At 37.8% G+C, this 13749-nt stretch overlaps 1 protein-coding gene across 6 annotated transcripts in view; it reads right to left on the minus strand.

Moving 5' to 3' along the window:
- PACSIN2 (protein kinase C and casein kinase substrate in neurons 2) overlaps positions 1-13749 on the minus strand; it is a 74467-nt gene that overhangs the window by 18081 nt on the left and 42637 nt on the right. For 5 of the 6 annotated variants that reach the window (XM_084505772.1, XM_084505776.1, XM_084505774.1 and 2 more), the window contains one exon: positions 607-763. In XM_084505772.1, coding sequence (XP_084361898.1) covers positions 607-763 — 157 coding nt within the window. Of the gene's footprint in view, positions 1-606; positions 764-1796; positions 1962-13749 lie in introns of those variants that run through there. The other variant, XM_084505775.1, reaches the window with a different exon arrangement.

Below are 13749 nucleotides of genomic sequence, written 5' to 3' on the forward strand. Positions count from 1 at the left end.
GTTCAGACAAAATTATATTAGAATATTACAAGTTTTTACTTCAGAATAAATAATATTCATTTAGCCTGCCCTGCACCTCCCTGTACCATGATTCTCAGTATTACACCTATTAACTCCTCTTTGAACTGTCTTCAATTTCTCAACATACTTTTTGAACCATGGATAACCAGGAAAATACAAACTAATTCAGAATAATTCAAATGGTACCAGATTAGCCTTCCATTAAAACAATACTTCTCTTCTATTACTTTCTCCCAACAACAACTTATTTTGCAGACATCTTTTCAGAGTTCTCTACCGTTATTTACCTAGAAATAGCTACTACGTTAAAAACAAATCTATTCAGATGTCTCAACACTGGAAGCAAGATTCATCTGTTTCGATAAGAAATAAGCAAACTAGAAAAGGAGCAGGGTTTTTGTCTTTTTGTTGTTGTTGTTTTGTTTTTAATCCAGAAAAGCTTACTCTTGGAAATATTCATTTGTTATGCTACCGAGCCTTTTGAAAAGGCTCCATTAGAGGCTACATATTTCTACTTTGCACTTACCAAAAACATTCAGAAACTTTTTATTAAAGATTCCAGAATTCAAAATTAGAATCTATTACCTTTTTCCACAAGCTGTTTCCATCTTTTTGCCCATTCTGTAAGTTGCTGAGCATAGCCCTTCTCTATTCGTGCCCGTTCATGAATACAATTCATGAGATCATTGCAAAGTCTGTGACCATCATCAATTCGTTTTACTGTGCGCTTGTAATTTCCAACCTATAAGGAGACAAACATTTAGCAATTCCTGCTTGAAACATCTGAAAGTAAGCTAAATCTCTGATTAACACACATACTGTTACCTACAAGTAAAATAATTTAACAGGAATTCATCAATTACAGCATACAGTACTTTCAATTAATCTTAAAACCTAACTGCTTTGGATAAGATACTGAAGACAAGTTGAAAAATAATCTGCCCAGAAGATGCTGGAAGCCGCTTGCAAGAACACCAGAAAAGCCACATGTTCTCCGGAAAAAAAATAAAAAAATAAAAAAAAATATATATACACTAAAAATGAAAGCTAGCTATTCAGTGGACAGTTTAGTCAGCAATACAACAATGGCATTACAAAAGAAGCTACATGTTATTAGTCCTGCAATGTAATTATGGGTAGTTGTTACAATAGTCATTAAGCAACTGTTTTGCATTATTATTGCTTGGCAGTGTTTTAGATAATCAAGATACTTAAATACATTATTTCCCTCTTCTGTGCTTATTGCAGAGTATCTAATAACTTAATTCTATATTCTGCTCAATTAATTTTAAAAGATTAATAGAACTGTAGAGACGTGCAAAGGAGTATCATAAAATCTTCACCAAACATTAGAGGTTTTGTTTTCCAATGATGTAGTACTGAAAAACACACCCAGTGTGTTTTATATATGCATATACACATTATGCTGCATATACAGGAGAGGTCAGATGTGCCCTGCATTACAGCTGTGCTTCAGTGCCAACGAGCTAGGTAGTGTTATAAATGAAGTCTCAACTCTGAATTTAGTAACATAAAAGAATATTTATAAAAGGCAAGTAAACAGCGCTGGGTGCGCAGGGAGTCTATGCTCTACCAACACGCACACGCAACCGTCGAACTTTCCAAATATATATCGGACATTGCTGTTACATATTTACAAGAAACCCGAGTACGCCTATACATATGGATATCCTATCCCCGCTTCATATTATAATTCTCTTTGTGGTGGTCGGTGTGGGTGAAAGGCTCACGGTTTCCCCATCACCATTAGCAACCTTTTGTTCCAGACTGCAGGAGCGGCTTCGACTGTCTCCCTCTTCTTCTGCACGTGCTCTGCCCACCACAAGGTTCCCGAAAGCAACAAAACGTGATTGCTTTTCCCGCGTTTCGTTAGCACTTGAAACCACACTAAACAATAAATGTTAACAGTTCTAACCAGCAAACCGCCCCCGCAACTTCCGTTGAGGGGAAAACAAGCAATCCCAGATGGCAGGGCGTCGCCTCAATCACCCTTATTTCCTCTAAACTCTTTACATTCCTGATGACCCCATCGTTAAAGAGTTTGATGTTATCACCAACCACGAGGCTTTCCGACCCCCATTGCCACATTCCCAAATCTCCCCCTTCTTTATTAATATCAACCATTTTTCTGACACGAATTACTACTCCATATATAACAGTAGCAAGTAGTTCTAAATTCTACAGTAGGCTTCTATGTGGGCTCAATGCTGATAGCAGTGACTTGAAGTTCCCAGACCTATTTGAAATAGGTCAAATATAATATAATATAATATAATGAAACCTCTTGTTTCATTAACAAGAAACTTTTTGAGAGAGAAAGCACATAGGTGTTCATTGTACAAGCAACAAAGACAGATGGATATGGAGGAAAATGTACAATATATAATGAACATTCGTTATATAAATGAACGCCCTTTCATTCGTGTGTATACCAACAAGATAACCTCAGTCTAGGTTATGGGAAAAAAAGCCCGACACTGAGGACAAAGTAATATTTCCACTGATTTCAAGGTCATTCAGGTTGGCTTTTGTAAACATTAAACAAGACATAAAAACCTCAGGTAACAATTTGCACAGACTATTAAATATTACAGTCAATTTCTTATCAGCCCTAACCACGGGACTGAAAAAATAGATTAGCAGTAAGGCAGTAGGTCAACCATTCAAATACTTAAAGCATATTCGTCATTTTCAGATTCAAATCACATCCTATTCGCATCTTAAATATAGGAACCCATCCAACTTTCAGGTTCACATTTATGAATAATTTTGCCAGCAGATGTACGTGCAAGCCATCCACTTCAGAAAAGCTCCTTGAAGTACACAGGAAAAAAATCTAATATTCTTAAAAGAAGAAAAACTATATTAAATGCTGGAAAAATAAGTGGGGCTTTATCAGCGACTATGCCAATAAATGCAGACATAATTCAGGCTGCAAATATATTGTCAAGATTCCTTGTCAGAGATGCAAAAAACAAAAACAAAAACAAAACAAAAAAAAAAAAAAAAAAAAGAATCCCAAAGCAATCAACCACAGGACAATGATTCCTTTAGACACTGGCCTCAAAGCATTCATTCTGGCATTTTTTGGACTACAACCATTTCAATAGATCAAATAAACTTTGGTAGCATCTAATTAGTGTTAGTTAGCAGTCATTGATTTGTCTTAATCTTGTCAAAAAGTACCCTCTCCTTTTGGAGGTGGGAGAGGGGGAAGACTTAAATTGTAATACAATTGAAGACAAGAAGCTACCAGCATCACAAAGAAGCTGGTATCAAAATCATCAGACACACAATGTCCAAACACATTTAATCTATTAACAAGAATATATGAAAAGTAACATCTTAATTTCAGGGGAAACAGCAACTGAGAGATAAGTAGTTTCAGACTAATACCATACACTAACAAATATCGTATACACATGTAATCAAAGCATCTAGAAACTTAACTACCTCAAATACTATTTTCTATAGTGTTTGTAGTAGAAGGGACAAATCATTCATCTGCTTAAAATGACTCCAGATGTAGGTTCACACCCAAGTGGACTTAAAACAGGTTACACTAATTTGGCAGAACTATTGAAAGCCTTATAGTAGCATTAGTTTGTGTCTCGTTACATGCCCAGGGATTTATGTCTCTAGCAGGAACATTTCCTTTCATAAATTTTCACTTCTAAATTAGCATTTTAAATGCTGCTGCTGCTGGCTGCTCCATGGTATTTTTAATGTTTTCATTTTGAGTTGTATGAGCAAATTCTAACCACATGGTAATACACAACAGTTGCCAAATTTCAGGCAGTATGCAGAGAAATAAATTCAGTTTACCTATCACAGTCCACTCACTACTCAGTCTTTTGTCATGAGATATTTCACCCACACCAACCCTTCACCTGAGGAGAACTGAAGGAACTAGCACCACAGTTTCAAACAAAGCCTACAATACTAGAGAATAACAATCTTGTACCTCAAAGAAGGCCTTCTATATTAATATTTTCAAATCAAACCCCAAATGTTCAAACTACTACTACATAAATCACGTTAAGGCATCCTATTCAAATTCCATGCCCCATGAGGATAGCTAGTTTTGGAAATAACATTTTTCTGTAAATTTTCTTATGCCACAGAATTTAAGTTATATACTTGGCATTTCACATTTTTAAAACCTAGTGATTTACTAATATTTAAAACATATGAAGCATCAGCTAATCTCCCTAGTTTATCATCTCCCTTTTTAGAGAAATATTTACAAAGGCAAAACTTGCTTCTCAGACCCTGATAGGAAGTACATGCAAGGAGCAGAATGGTCACAAGTATGTCCATATCACATATGGACATGTTTAAAACTTCACTTTAACCTGCTTCCAGTGAAGCTCCCCACTTCACCTCTGCCTAAATAAGCATAACTGCAGATAAGCATGTACATTTCACTTTTCCAATCATTTTTTGCATCTCTTAACTGACAATCCTGAATGACTTCTGGCTTTCAGCTGCTCTTAAGTCCCCCAGTGATCCCTTCTTTCTTTTCTTTCTTGTCTGCAGCACAGGTCAGAAAGGACTGACCTAAAGACTCCGGGATACAAGTCACCCTACAGATGGAGCCCACAGGACAGGGTGGCAGCAAGGAACTGTTAGTGAGAGCTCCAGGACGCACCTCCAAGCAGGACCTGTTGAAAAGCAGGCACTTCTTGGGAAGACACAGTTTGATGAAGTGCGATAACCACGTTGGGCAAGATTGGGCAAAACCTGCATTTGAGTGTTCTCAGTACAGTTTTGTAAAGGAAGTTATGCTGGACTTTTATCTCACTCAAGAAATTTAGGATATCACATTAATAGCATTTAAACATGATCAGATGGAAGGACCAAGATGTAAACAACTTATGAGCAACCAAACAGAATCAACATCAAAATAGCACAGTGCTTTAAGACTAAAGTCACCAACAGCCATCTCCCTTCCCTTTGTGAACATGTGCCTATTCTGAGTGCTGATTCCCTCCTTAGCCCACTAAACTCCCCCCTGCCAGAGCTGAAATTTGGTACTATTTTCATATAGCAATACTTTCAATATAAAGTATTCCATAGAATACTTTAACATTTAAAGGTAATACTAACTGAAGTGATTTAAAATAGATTCACAAACATTTCTATGCAAAACATGTTATAAACCTCATAGAATTATTTAAAAGATTTTCTATACCTGCAAATTGTTTTAATTTGTACAATGAAACCACTGCTTGAAAGTTGCACTGTCCATAGATTAAATTGCAATGCCAAAACTTTGAGAGAAGTGGAATGTGCAGTCTGCCATAGAGACTAGGGAGTCAAGTAAAGGGAAAAGGATTTCAGTTTTTGTGCATGCCAAGGAACCACTACGTTAACTGAAGAGAACTTAAAACAAGTAAAAGCAGACAAACACACTAAACACAACCTGAATTTTGGAAAAGACATGCCTTAACACAGTATTTTATTCAAGACTCCCTTCTCTTCAATTTCTGAGGTAGACTGAAAACATTGTGCAAGGCTTCCCCGCTGCCCATAGTCAGAAGAAGTATTTGAACCAAAACAAAAACGACAATTATTATTTTTAGTAGCTGGCCAGAAAAAAAAAAAAATAACCCTGCATTTCCTTGTTTCAGTCAGATCTGCATTTACATAATGCTTTGCAATTTTCAGATTTCTGCATTAGCACTGTTCAGTACACGAACATAGGATGTCACCAGCTACAACAACATTCTTATCTCTCCGAGTCTGGGGGATTGTTTCCTGTTAAACAGATGGCATACAATGAAGACATGACCTTGTCCTCATCCTACAAATGAAACATTCATTTCAGGATAGTAAACTGTAAGACTACAAGATTATTATTATTATTTTTTTTTTTTTTTTACAGTTTCAAGAGCAGTGACATCTTTTACTACAAGATATTTAAGAACTGCTTTCATTTTTAGCATCAACACGTGTTCAGTTGCTGTTCACCATTTGTTACTAGAACCACATCAAGTGGAAATAATCCCCCCAAAAGTATTCTTCTTCAAAATATTCCTCTGATGGCCAATTTCCTGATTGAACTGGTGAATTTTGTGAAAACTGTGATTCTCAGTTTTAACTGTGAAACCATCCCCCTGCCTCTTTCATAAATTCAGTTTGCTACCAGTTTCCCCTTTTCCACTACAAATAATACTCCAAGCTTTGCTACTAATAAAATTCAGGTGATTCTAGTTTTTGCCCCACCTCTCCTCTTACAGTTGCAAACACCTTCAGATCTGCTTCAGTAGAAAAAATTCCTTCTCACTGTGATATTTCCTCTCAGATATGATCACAGCACTCAAAGGCATCTCAAATCTTTTCTCAAAGCTATGATTTAGAGAATCTGCCACAGCCAGAGAAAGAACACACAGCGATCAGACATTCAGCATCATACAGCTAGCAGTGCAGTCGCCTTTCCTTTGTGACCACCCAGGTACTAATGTAGCCAACCACTGGTACTGATATGATAAATGGGGGAATATTTAAGAGCTTACAGCCACAGTACTGTACTTTTTTTTTTTTTTTTTTTTTTTTAATACACAATTTCACAGCAGTCATGACTCTCCCTCTGTGTTAAATTATTTAGGCACTTTTACCACAACTAACAGACTTTGTGGTAGTTTATGTGGTGTTTTTATTTTTAAAGCATATTCATAGACCAGGATAAAATTGCACGAAGAGTTAAACATACTAAGTAGGTTTTTCTGGTACACTGAATGAAAAATAAGGGTATTTTAATTTGTCAGCAACACAAAGTGACAAACATTCAGCTACTGCTAAATTCCAGTCAATTAATTTCAGCATATTATAGTTGCTATAACCACTACTATACGAGTTTCAAATGCCTGAAGTAAGATTTGATGTTTCTTCCAGACTTGCCTAGCTTATCCATAACTAGTCAGCCTTTATAAACTGGAACCATTTGAAAGAAAATAAATTTGCTTATCTCTGAAGTCACCATAGCATATAAGTTGTTTTTGTGTTTGTTTTGGGTTTGGTTGGTGTTGATGGTTGGTTTTACTAGCAAAAATTCAGAGGCAAGAAATGCACAATAATGAGCTTTGAAGGCTTCATCAAACCCACACCTACCGATAATCAGTATGGGGACACACTATTTCCAACGTTCCTGTCAACCACTAGTATAAATCAGGAAGTTTTCAAACACTTCAACCACTATTAATTTTTATAATACTCAATGCCATAGCATATATTCTCCCTCAAAATGAACATGCAAAACAGAGATTAAAGGCACATTTTGAAACCCTGTACAAGATTGTCATGTGCACTTTGAATCTCTGTGTGGATTCAAATTGGTTTTTGCACATAAACAGAATCATCTTGGTGCATAATTAGCACATACATAGAGCTTATATAGATACTCAAGCTATCTTTGTGTATGTAAGTTTTGAAAGTTTACCAGTGTAAATTCATCACTGGATGCAAGAAAAAAAAATCTGAGGAAGCTCTTAAGCCCTTTAAGATCTTAAAGGCTACTGACTTTAGATATCTGTGAGCTTAAGAGCTCACATATCAGTAAGCAAATACCTGGCAATATAAATGGAAAACATTGTTACTCAATGCTACAAGGAAAAAAAAAATGCATAAAGAAGATGACAGCAATCTAGTGTTACAGAGTTCAAGTGTTTTTAAAACAGAAGAGCAAAACAGACGTGTCTCCTACGGTAGAAGTGTTCAATAACAAGTAACTGAAATCCCTCAACATCAAAACATCTTTTTAACATTCCAGAGAAGCTAGTTGTTTTTTGTTGTTGTTGTTGCTGTGGGTTTTTTTTGTTTGTTTTTTTGGGGGGCAGGGCTCCTCCCTCTTAAATTCTCCTGTGCATCTAGCATGTGCACCCCCTTCAGAAATAATTCACACAGACGCTGGCTGACAGCAGTAGACACAAAGCAGAAACATCAGGAACACCCAAACAAGCAGGACCAAGACCATCTCAGCAGGCTGCTTATAATGAAGTTCATAACTTCAGACTGCTATGGAAGTGATGTGCTTAGCACCGCAAAATGCACACCAGGTCCTGTCCTCCAAGGGAATCCGCCATAGTCCTGAGTTTCTAGAGCTAATGCCAGACACTCTTTTAGCAGTTGTTCAGAATGCCTGTTTTTGTCTAGGTTAGTACATGTTTTCACAGCACAGATAAACAACCCTGCAATAAACGGCGAGGTCTTCCATATTGTTGATGCTAGCACAAAATAAGAATAAGGACTCATACCTAGGGTTTAGGTGGCACTGTCAACAAAGAACCTGTGTATCATTAAAAATAACGATTTCTACAGGCTGTACATTTAGATGCCTTACCTTGAAAGATATACATACACTTCTACTTTGATCTCTAGAAATGCTTATTCATCACTTTCCTAACATTCATGGGTATTTAAGTGAATAATTACCTTGAGCAAGTTGAGACCAATGCTTTCTTCTTCTAATATGACCACAACAGTGATAAGAAGGCATAAGGCTGGGGCTTGATTAATAAAATGCATCATAAAATTAGCATTCTATTTATTACAACAAATTCTTTCATGTAGATTGTAATGCTACTTGAGTAGAACAAAACCTATAGGGTTGTCTGTTCATTGTGTCTTACTAAAACAACATAGCATGTTCTAACATGCTAGTTTTTTCTCAAAATATATTGATTGGATGCAAGCAAGTGGTATAAACAATTATGACAAACTGAGATGTACTTATAACAGCCATGCAAACGCTGAGAATCCATATAACAGGTGGAAAAAAGTCTAAAGGATTTCAAATTGAACACTGGGTTCCAAATTCCCCACTTTCCCTTGGAAAAGTTGCTGCCATCAGCAGTAACCTTTAATTATCCAAAGCATGCTACCTTTGTAAGCTAAGTAATACAGATGAATGAATTTCTTCTTGAAGCGTATCAACGAGATTCCTCCATGTTAAAATTTCTGTACCCATAGCACCATGAGTTCAGTCAAATACATCAAGGTACACTGAAACTTGTCAGAAAGATGAAGAATGAAAGTGTTAAGTAATACCAGGCATTACTAGAATTGGAACTTTGATGAAATCATTCTGTGGCAAATACCTCTCAATTATCTCTTAGTATCTTTCCTTATTATTTTGCAATTCCTTGCTCTCTAAGCAAGCTTACATGCAAGTATGTACAAAATGCTGCCTCCTAGAATACTTTTATTTGTTGAACACTTGGAAGAAGTAGGTGTGTGTGTTGGGAGGGGGGAGGAGGAGGGTCCTTTTCAATAGGCCAGATCCTTCTCCTGCCAGGAGACAAAAACCCAGGCTGAAAGTTTTGAAAGTTTAGCTAAGCAATAAAAGTTTCCTCAATTTAATTGTGAAAGCTGCTATTTCTAATTCATGATACAGAAAGGTATTACTGAAAGCCTATTTTTTTCAGTTATATAATCTGTTCTTATATTGCAAAAATTAAAGAAATCAAACACTTAGAGCAAGAAAACTTATTAAGAATGATTAAGGAGGTATTGGGGAGGCATTGGGCAGGCAAGGACAATCCCCAGACATGGACTGTATATCTCGAAACAAGACACTGGAACTCATGATAAGGAAGCGGCAGACGGACAGAGAAACGAATGTAAGGACTATAAATCTCGAAACTGGACATTGGAATTCATTATAAAGATACAACAAACGGGAGAATTAGCAACAACCAGCTCTTGCAATTAAGAAACATGCCAATTCAGCAGATTCCTGACCAAAGGTGAAAAGTACACTGTGAGGAAGACTCGGGGTCTTCCTCCCAAAGACCCCGCCCACGTCCCAAAGACCCCTGCCCACAATTCTTGGGAGGCTCTACGCAGGCGCAAGGTGCCAAAAGGCTAATTAGCATGAGAAGCGAGGGAAGGCGGGGATAGGTAATGAATATGTATAGGCACTTGTAGAATATTGATAGATTGATTGTATAAATTCAAGACTGCTTTCCGCTTTGGGTATGCACGATAGGTGGAGAGATCCCCCGTGCATCCAGCGCTGCAATAAAGAATATACCACTTAAAGGAATTTCGGCTTCAATCTTTGAATCAATCTGGCGACCCAGATGGGACAACCTCTCTGCCGGACCACAGGACCCGCTGGGAACAGGACTCCCTAGGGTACCCCCGGGATTTCCCGGAGGGACTCCTCGACTCACCGGATCACTGCGGAGACAGACAAGGACCCCATCATTGTAAGTGAGTATATTCTTTATTCTGGTTTGGTTTTCTGGTAGACCGGTCATCTGGAACTGTCTGTAAGTCAGAAGGTGATCTTCTGCGAGGCAGTGTTTGGTATATACTTTGTGGTTAGCACCATAAGTATATGTTTGGGGACCTTAAGGAAGGAGCTCGCTTTAAGGTCCATCTGGAATTGTGTTGTCTATTTCGGTTTTCTGACTCATGGAGTATGGTATTTAACTCTGGTTATTGTTACTGCGATTTTGGCTATTTTCCTGGTGGTAATAGTAGGTTCGTGGCATTGTTATAAGAAAGATATCATTACGGTGTTACACAGTTCAGTTTTCTGACTTATCGCATGTGGAATTTGACTCTGACTATTGTTATTGTGATTTTGGCAATATTGCTGGTAATAGTAGTTTTGTGACATCGCTACTGAAAGATAATGCGTGCCCGTATTTTTGTGAGTGATACGTTTTGTGATACGCTTTTGCAAGTAACATGTGTATTCTGAAAGTGTAAACTGGAAAATGGGGGGGCAAACAAGCAGTGAAATTTTAAAGAAAAGTGTGTTAGGATGTGTTTTAAGTCACTGGAAGGATATTGGAGGATCTGCCGGTGGAAGTGTGAACAGGAAAACATTGATAAAATATCGTAATCAGTGGTGGCCACTTTATAAGCTGGAATGTGGAGAAAAGTGGCCCCTAAATGGAACTTTAAACTATAATATTTTGCTACAGTTAATGTTGTTTTTTGAGAAGCAGAGCAGGATGAAATGTTGTATACTGATGTTTCAGCATCTTGGTGGGAAAAGGTACAGAATTAAGTTGGCCCCTGACTGAGCCTTTGATGATGGCATTAGAGAAGTACAGGCTGGAGAAAGATAAAGGAAGTGTTAAAAGGGTTGTTGAAAGTGTTAAAGGTGTTTGAAGTTGAATGAGCAGGGAAAGAGGATGTAGGAATGTTAATAGTTCTGCCTCTGCCCGAGGCAGAGATCTTAAAATCACGGGTGTTAGCCCTTTAGGGCAAAGGGACCACGATGGGTCCGAGAGAGTTGTCACAGAAACAGAAAAGCAGTTAACTCTTAAAACAACCTGAGTTCATGTGCGAGCTCAGATTGCCGATGGGACCGCTCAGGGAACTGTGGACAATTGCATTCCCCTGACCGACCCCCACTAAGACCCGAATCATCCTGAAAATTATGAACGGTTAAATAAATACTAAAACCTGGATGAATTGGGAATTGAGAATATGCTTCCAACAAGGTCTAAAAGAAACCCCTATGGAATTTTTGGACCAACTCTGAAATGTAATGAAAATAAATAAATAAATAAATAAATAAAACAAAACGGTTTGGACCTGGCTTCGGAGGACAAATTGACTAGCCTTTTCCTAGGGTAATCGACCCCTGATTTCAACAGGAATAACGGGGACCTGGGGAATCTACCCTAGCGGATCCTCCACTGGTTATAATGAAGCTAGGGGAGGAATGGAAGTGAAATTTCTTATTGATATGGGGCAACGTATTCAGTTCTAAATCAAGCATTAATGCCTTCACAGAATTATTATGTTAGGGTAAAAGGTGTGTCGTGGTTTAACCCGGCCAGCAGCTAAACACCACGCAGCTGTTCGCTCACCCTCCCCCTCCCTCTCTGGGACGGGGGAGAGAAATGGAAAGTGAAGCCCGTGAGTTGAGATAAAGACAGTTTAATAAGACAAAATAATAATAATAATAATAATAATAATAATAATAATAATAATAATAATAATAATAATAATAATAATAATACAATGATGATAATAGTACCACTACTAATAATGTGTACAAACAAGTGATGCACAATGCAATTGCTCACCACCCGCTGACCGATGCCCAGCCTAACCCCGAGCAGTCCGGCCCCCTCCCCCCGGCTAGCCACCCCTATATATTGTTTAGCATGATGTCAGATGGTATGGAATACCCCTCTGGCTGGTTTGGGTCACCTGTCCTGGGTCTGTCCCCTCCCAGCTCTTACTGCACCCCCAGCCTGCCTGTTGGCAGGACAGGGCAAAAGGCTGAGATGTCCTTGGCTTGGTATAAGCACTGCTCTTTAACAATTAAAACATCGGGGTGTTATCAGCACTCTTCTCATCCTAAGCCAAAACATAGCATTCTACCAGCTACTAGGAAGAAAATTAACTCTGTTCTAACTGAAACCAGGACAAGGTGTAACCGAAAAGGCTTATTTTTGTGAACCTTTGAAGTACAAGTTAGGGAAACAATGGGGCATACACAGATTTTTATATATGCCTAGCTCCTCATGGGCACTCTTAGGTAGAGATTTATTAGAGCAAGTAGGAGCAGAAATTGTGTTTGAAAAAGGGAAAATGGAATTAAGTATAGGAGAAGAACAACTAACAAATGTGTTAAGCTTGGCACTAATACAAACTGACCCTAAAAGTGAAATACCTTTAGAGATCACAGATCAAGTATGTCCAGGAGTTTGGGCTACTGAAACCCCTGAAAGAGATAAAAATGTGACCTTAATAATTATTAAATTAAAGCCAGGAGAGAAACCCATTAAGGTTAAGTAATATCCTTTGAGGATAGAAGATAGGAAAGGAATTAAAGAGATAATTAATAAATTTTTACAGTATAGATTATTGAATGCGAATCAGAATACAATGCACCCATATTGCCAATTAAAAAGGCAGATGAAAAAGCTATAGGCTAGTTCAGGATTTGAGGGCCATAAATAAAATCACTGAGGATATACATCCAGTAGTGGCAAACCCTTATACTTTGCTGACTAAATTAAAGAATAGTCAAGTCTGGTTTACCGTACTGGATTTAAAAGATGCCTTCTTCTGCCTAGGCTTAGCCACAGAAAGCCAAAACCTATTCGCCTTTGAATGGGAAAATCCCGATTCAGGCAGAAAGACGCAGCTTACGTGGACATTACTACCTCAAGGATTCAAGAATAGCCCCACTATTTTTGGAAACCAATTAGCAAGGGAACTCAAAACATGGATGCCTCCGGACACTGAAGGTGCTTTGTTACAATGTGTAGATGATCTCTTAATAGCTACCGAGACTAAAGGGAGTTGTATTCAATGGACTATAAGTCGTCTCAATTTTCTGGGTTTAAATGGATATCAAGTCTCTTGACAGAAAGTCCAGCTGGCTCAACAAAGTGTGACCTATCTGGGATTTGAAATTTCGGAAGGACAACGAGAACTAGGAACTGAACATAAGGAAGTCATTTGCCAGACTCCAGAACCTCAAATGGTAAAGGAGCTACAAACCTTTTTAGGAATGACAGGTTGGTGTCGCCTTTGGATTTATAATTATGGACTATTGGTAAAGCCTCTATGTGAATTGATAAAGATTAACCAGTCAAAGTTAGTCTGGACTGGAGAAGCACAAAAAGTCTTTAAACAACTTAAACAAGAATTGATGATTTTGAAATATCAAGCAATATTGGTAGAACAGGACAATGTGGAAATTGTGATAACTAATATTGTGAATCT

Source organism: Aythya ferina (assembly GCF_964211825.1).
Source record: "Aythya ferina genome assembly, chromosome: 1".
NCBI lineage: Eukaryota > Metazoa > Chordata > Aves > Anseriformes > Anatidae > Aythya > Aythya ferina.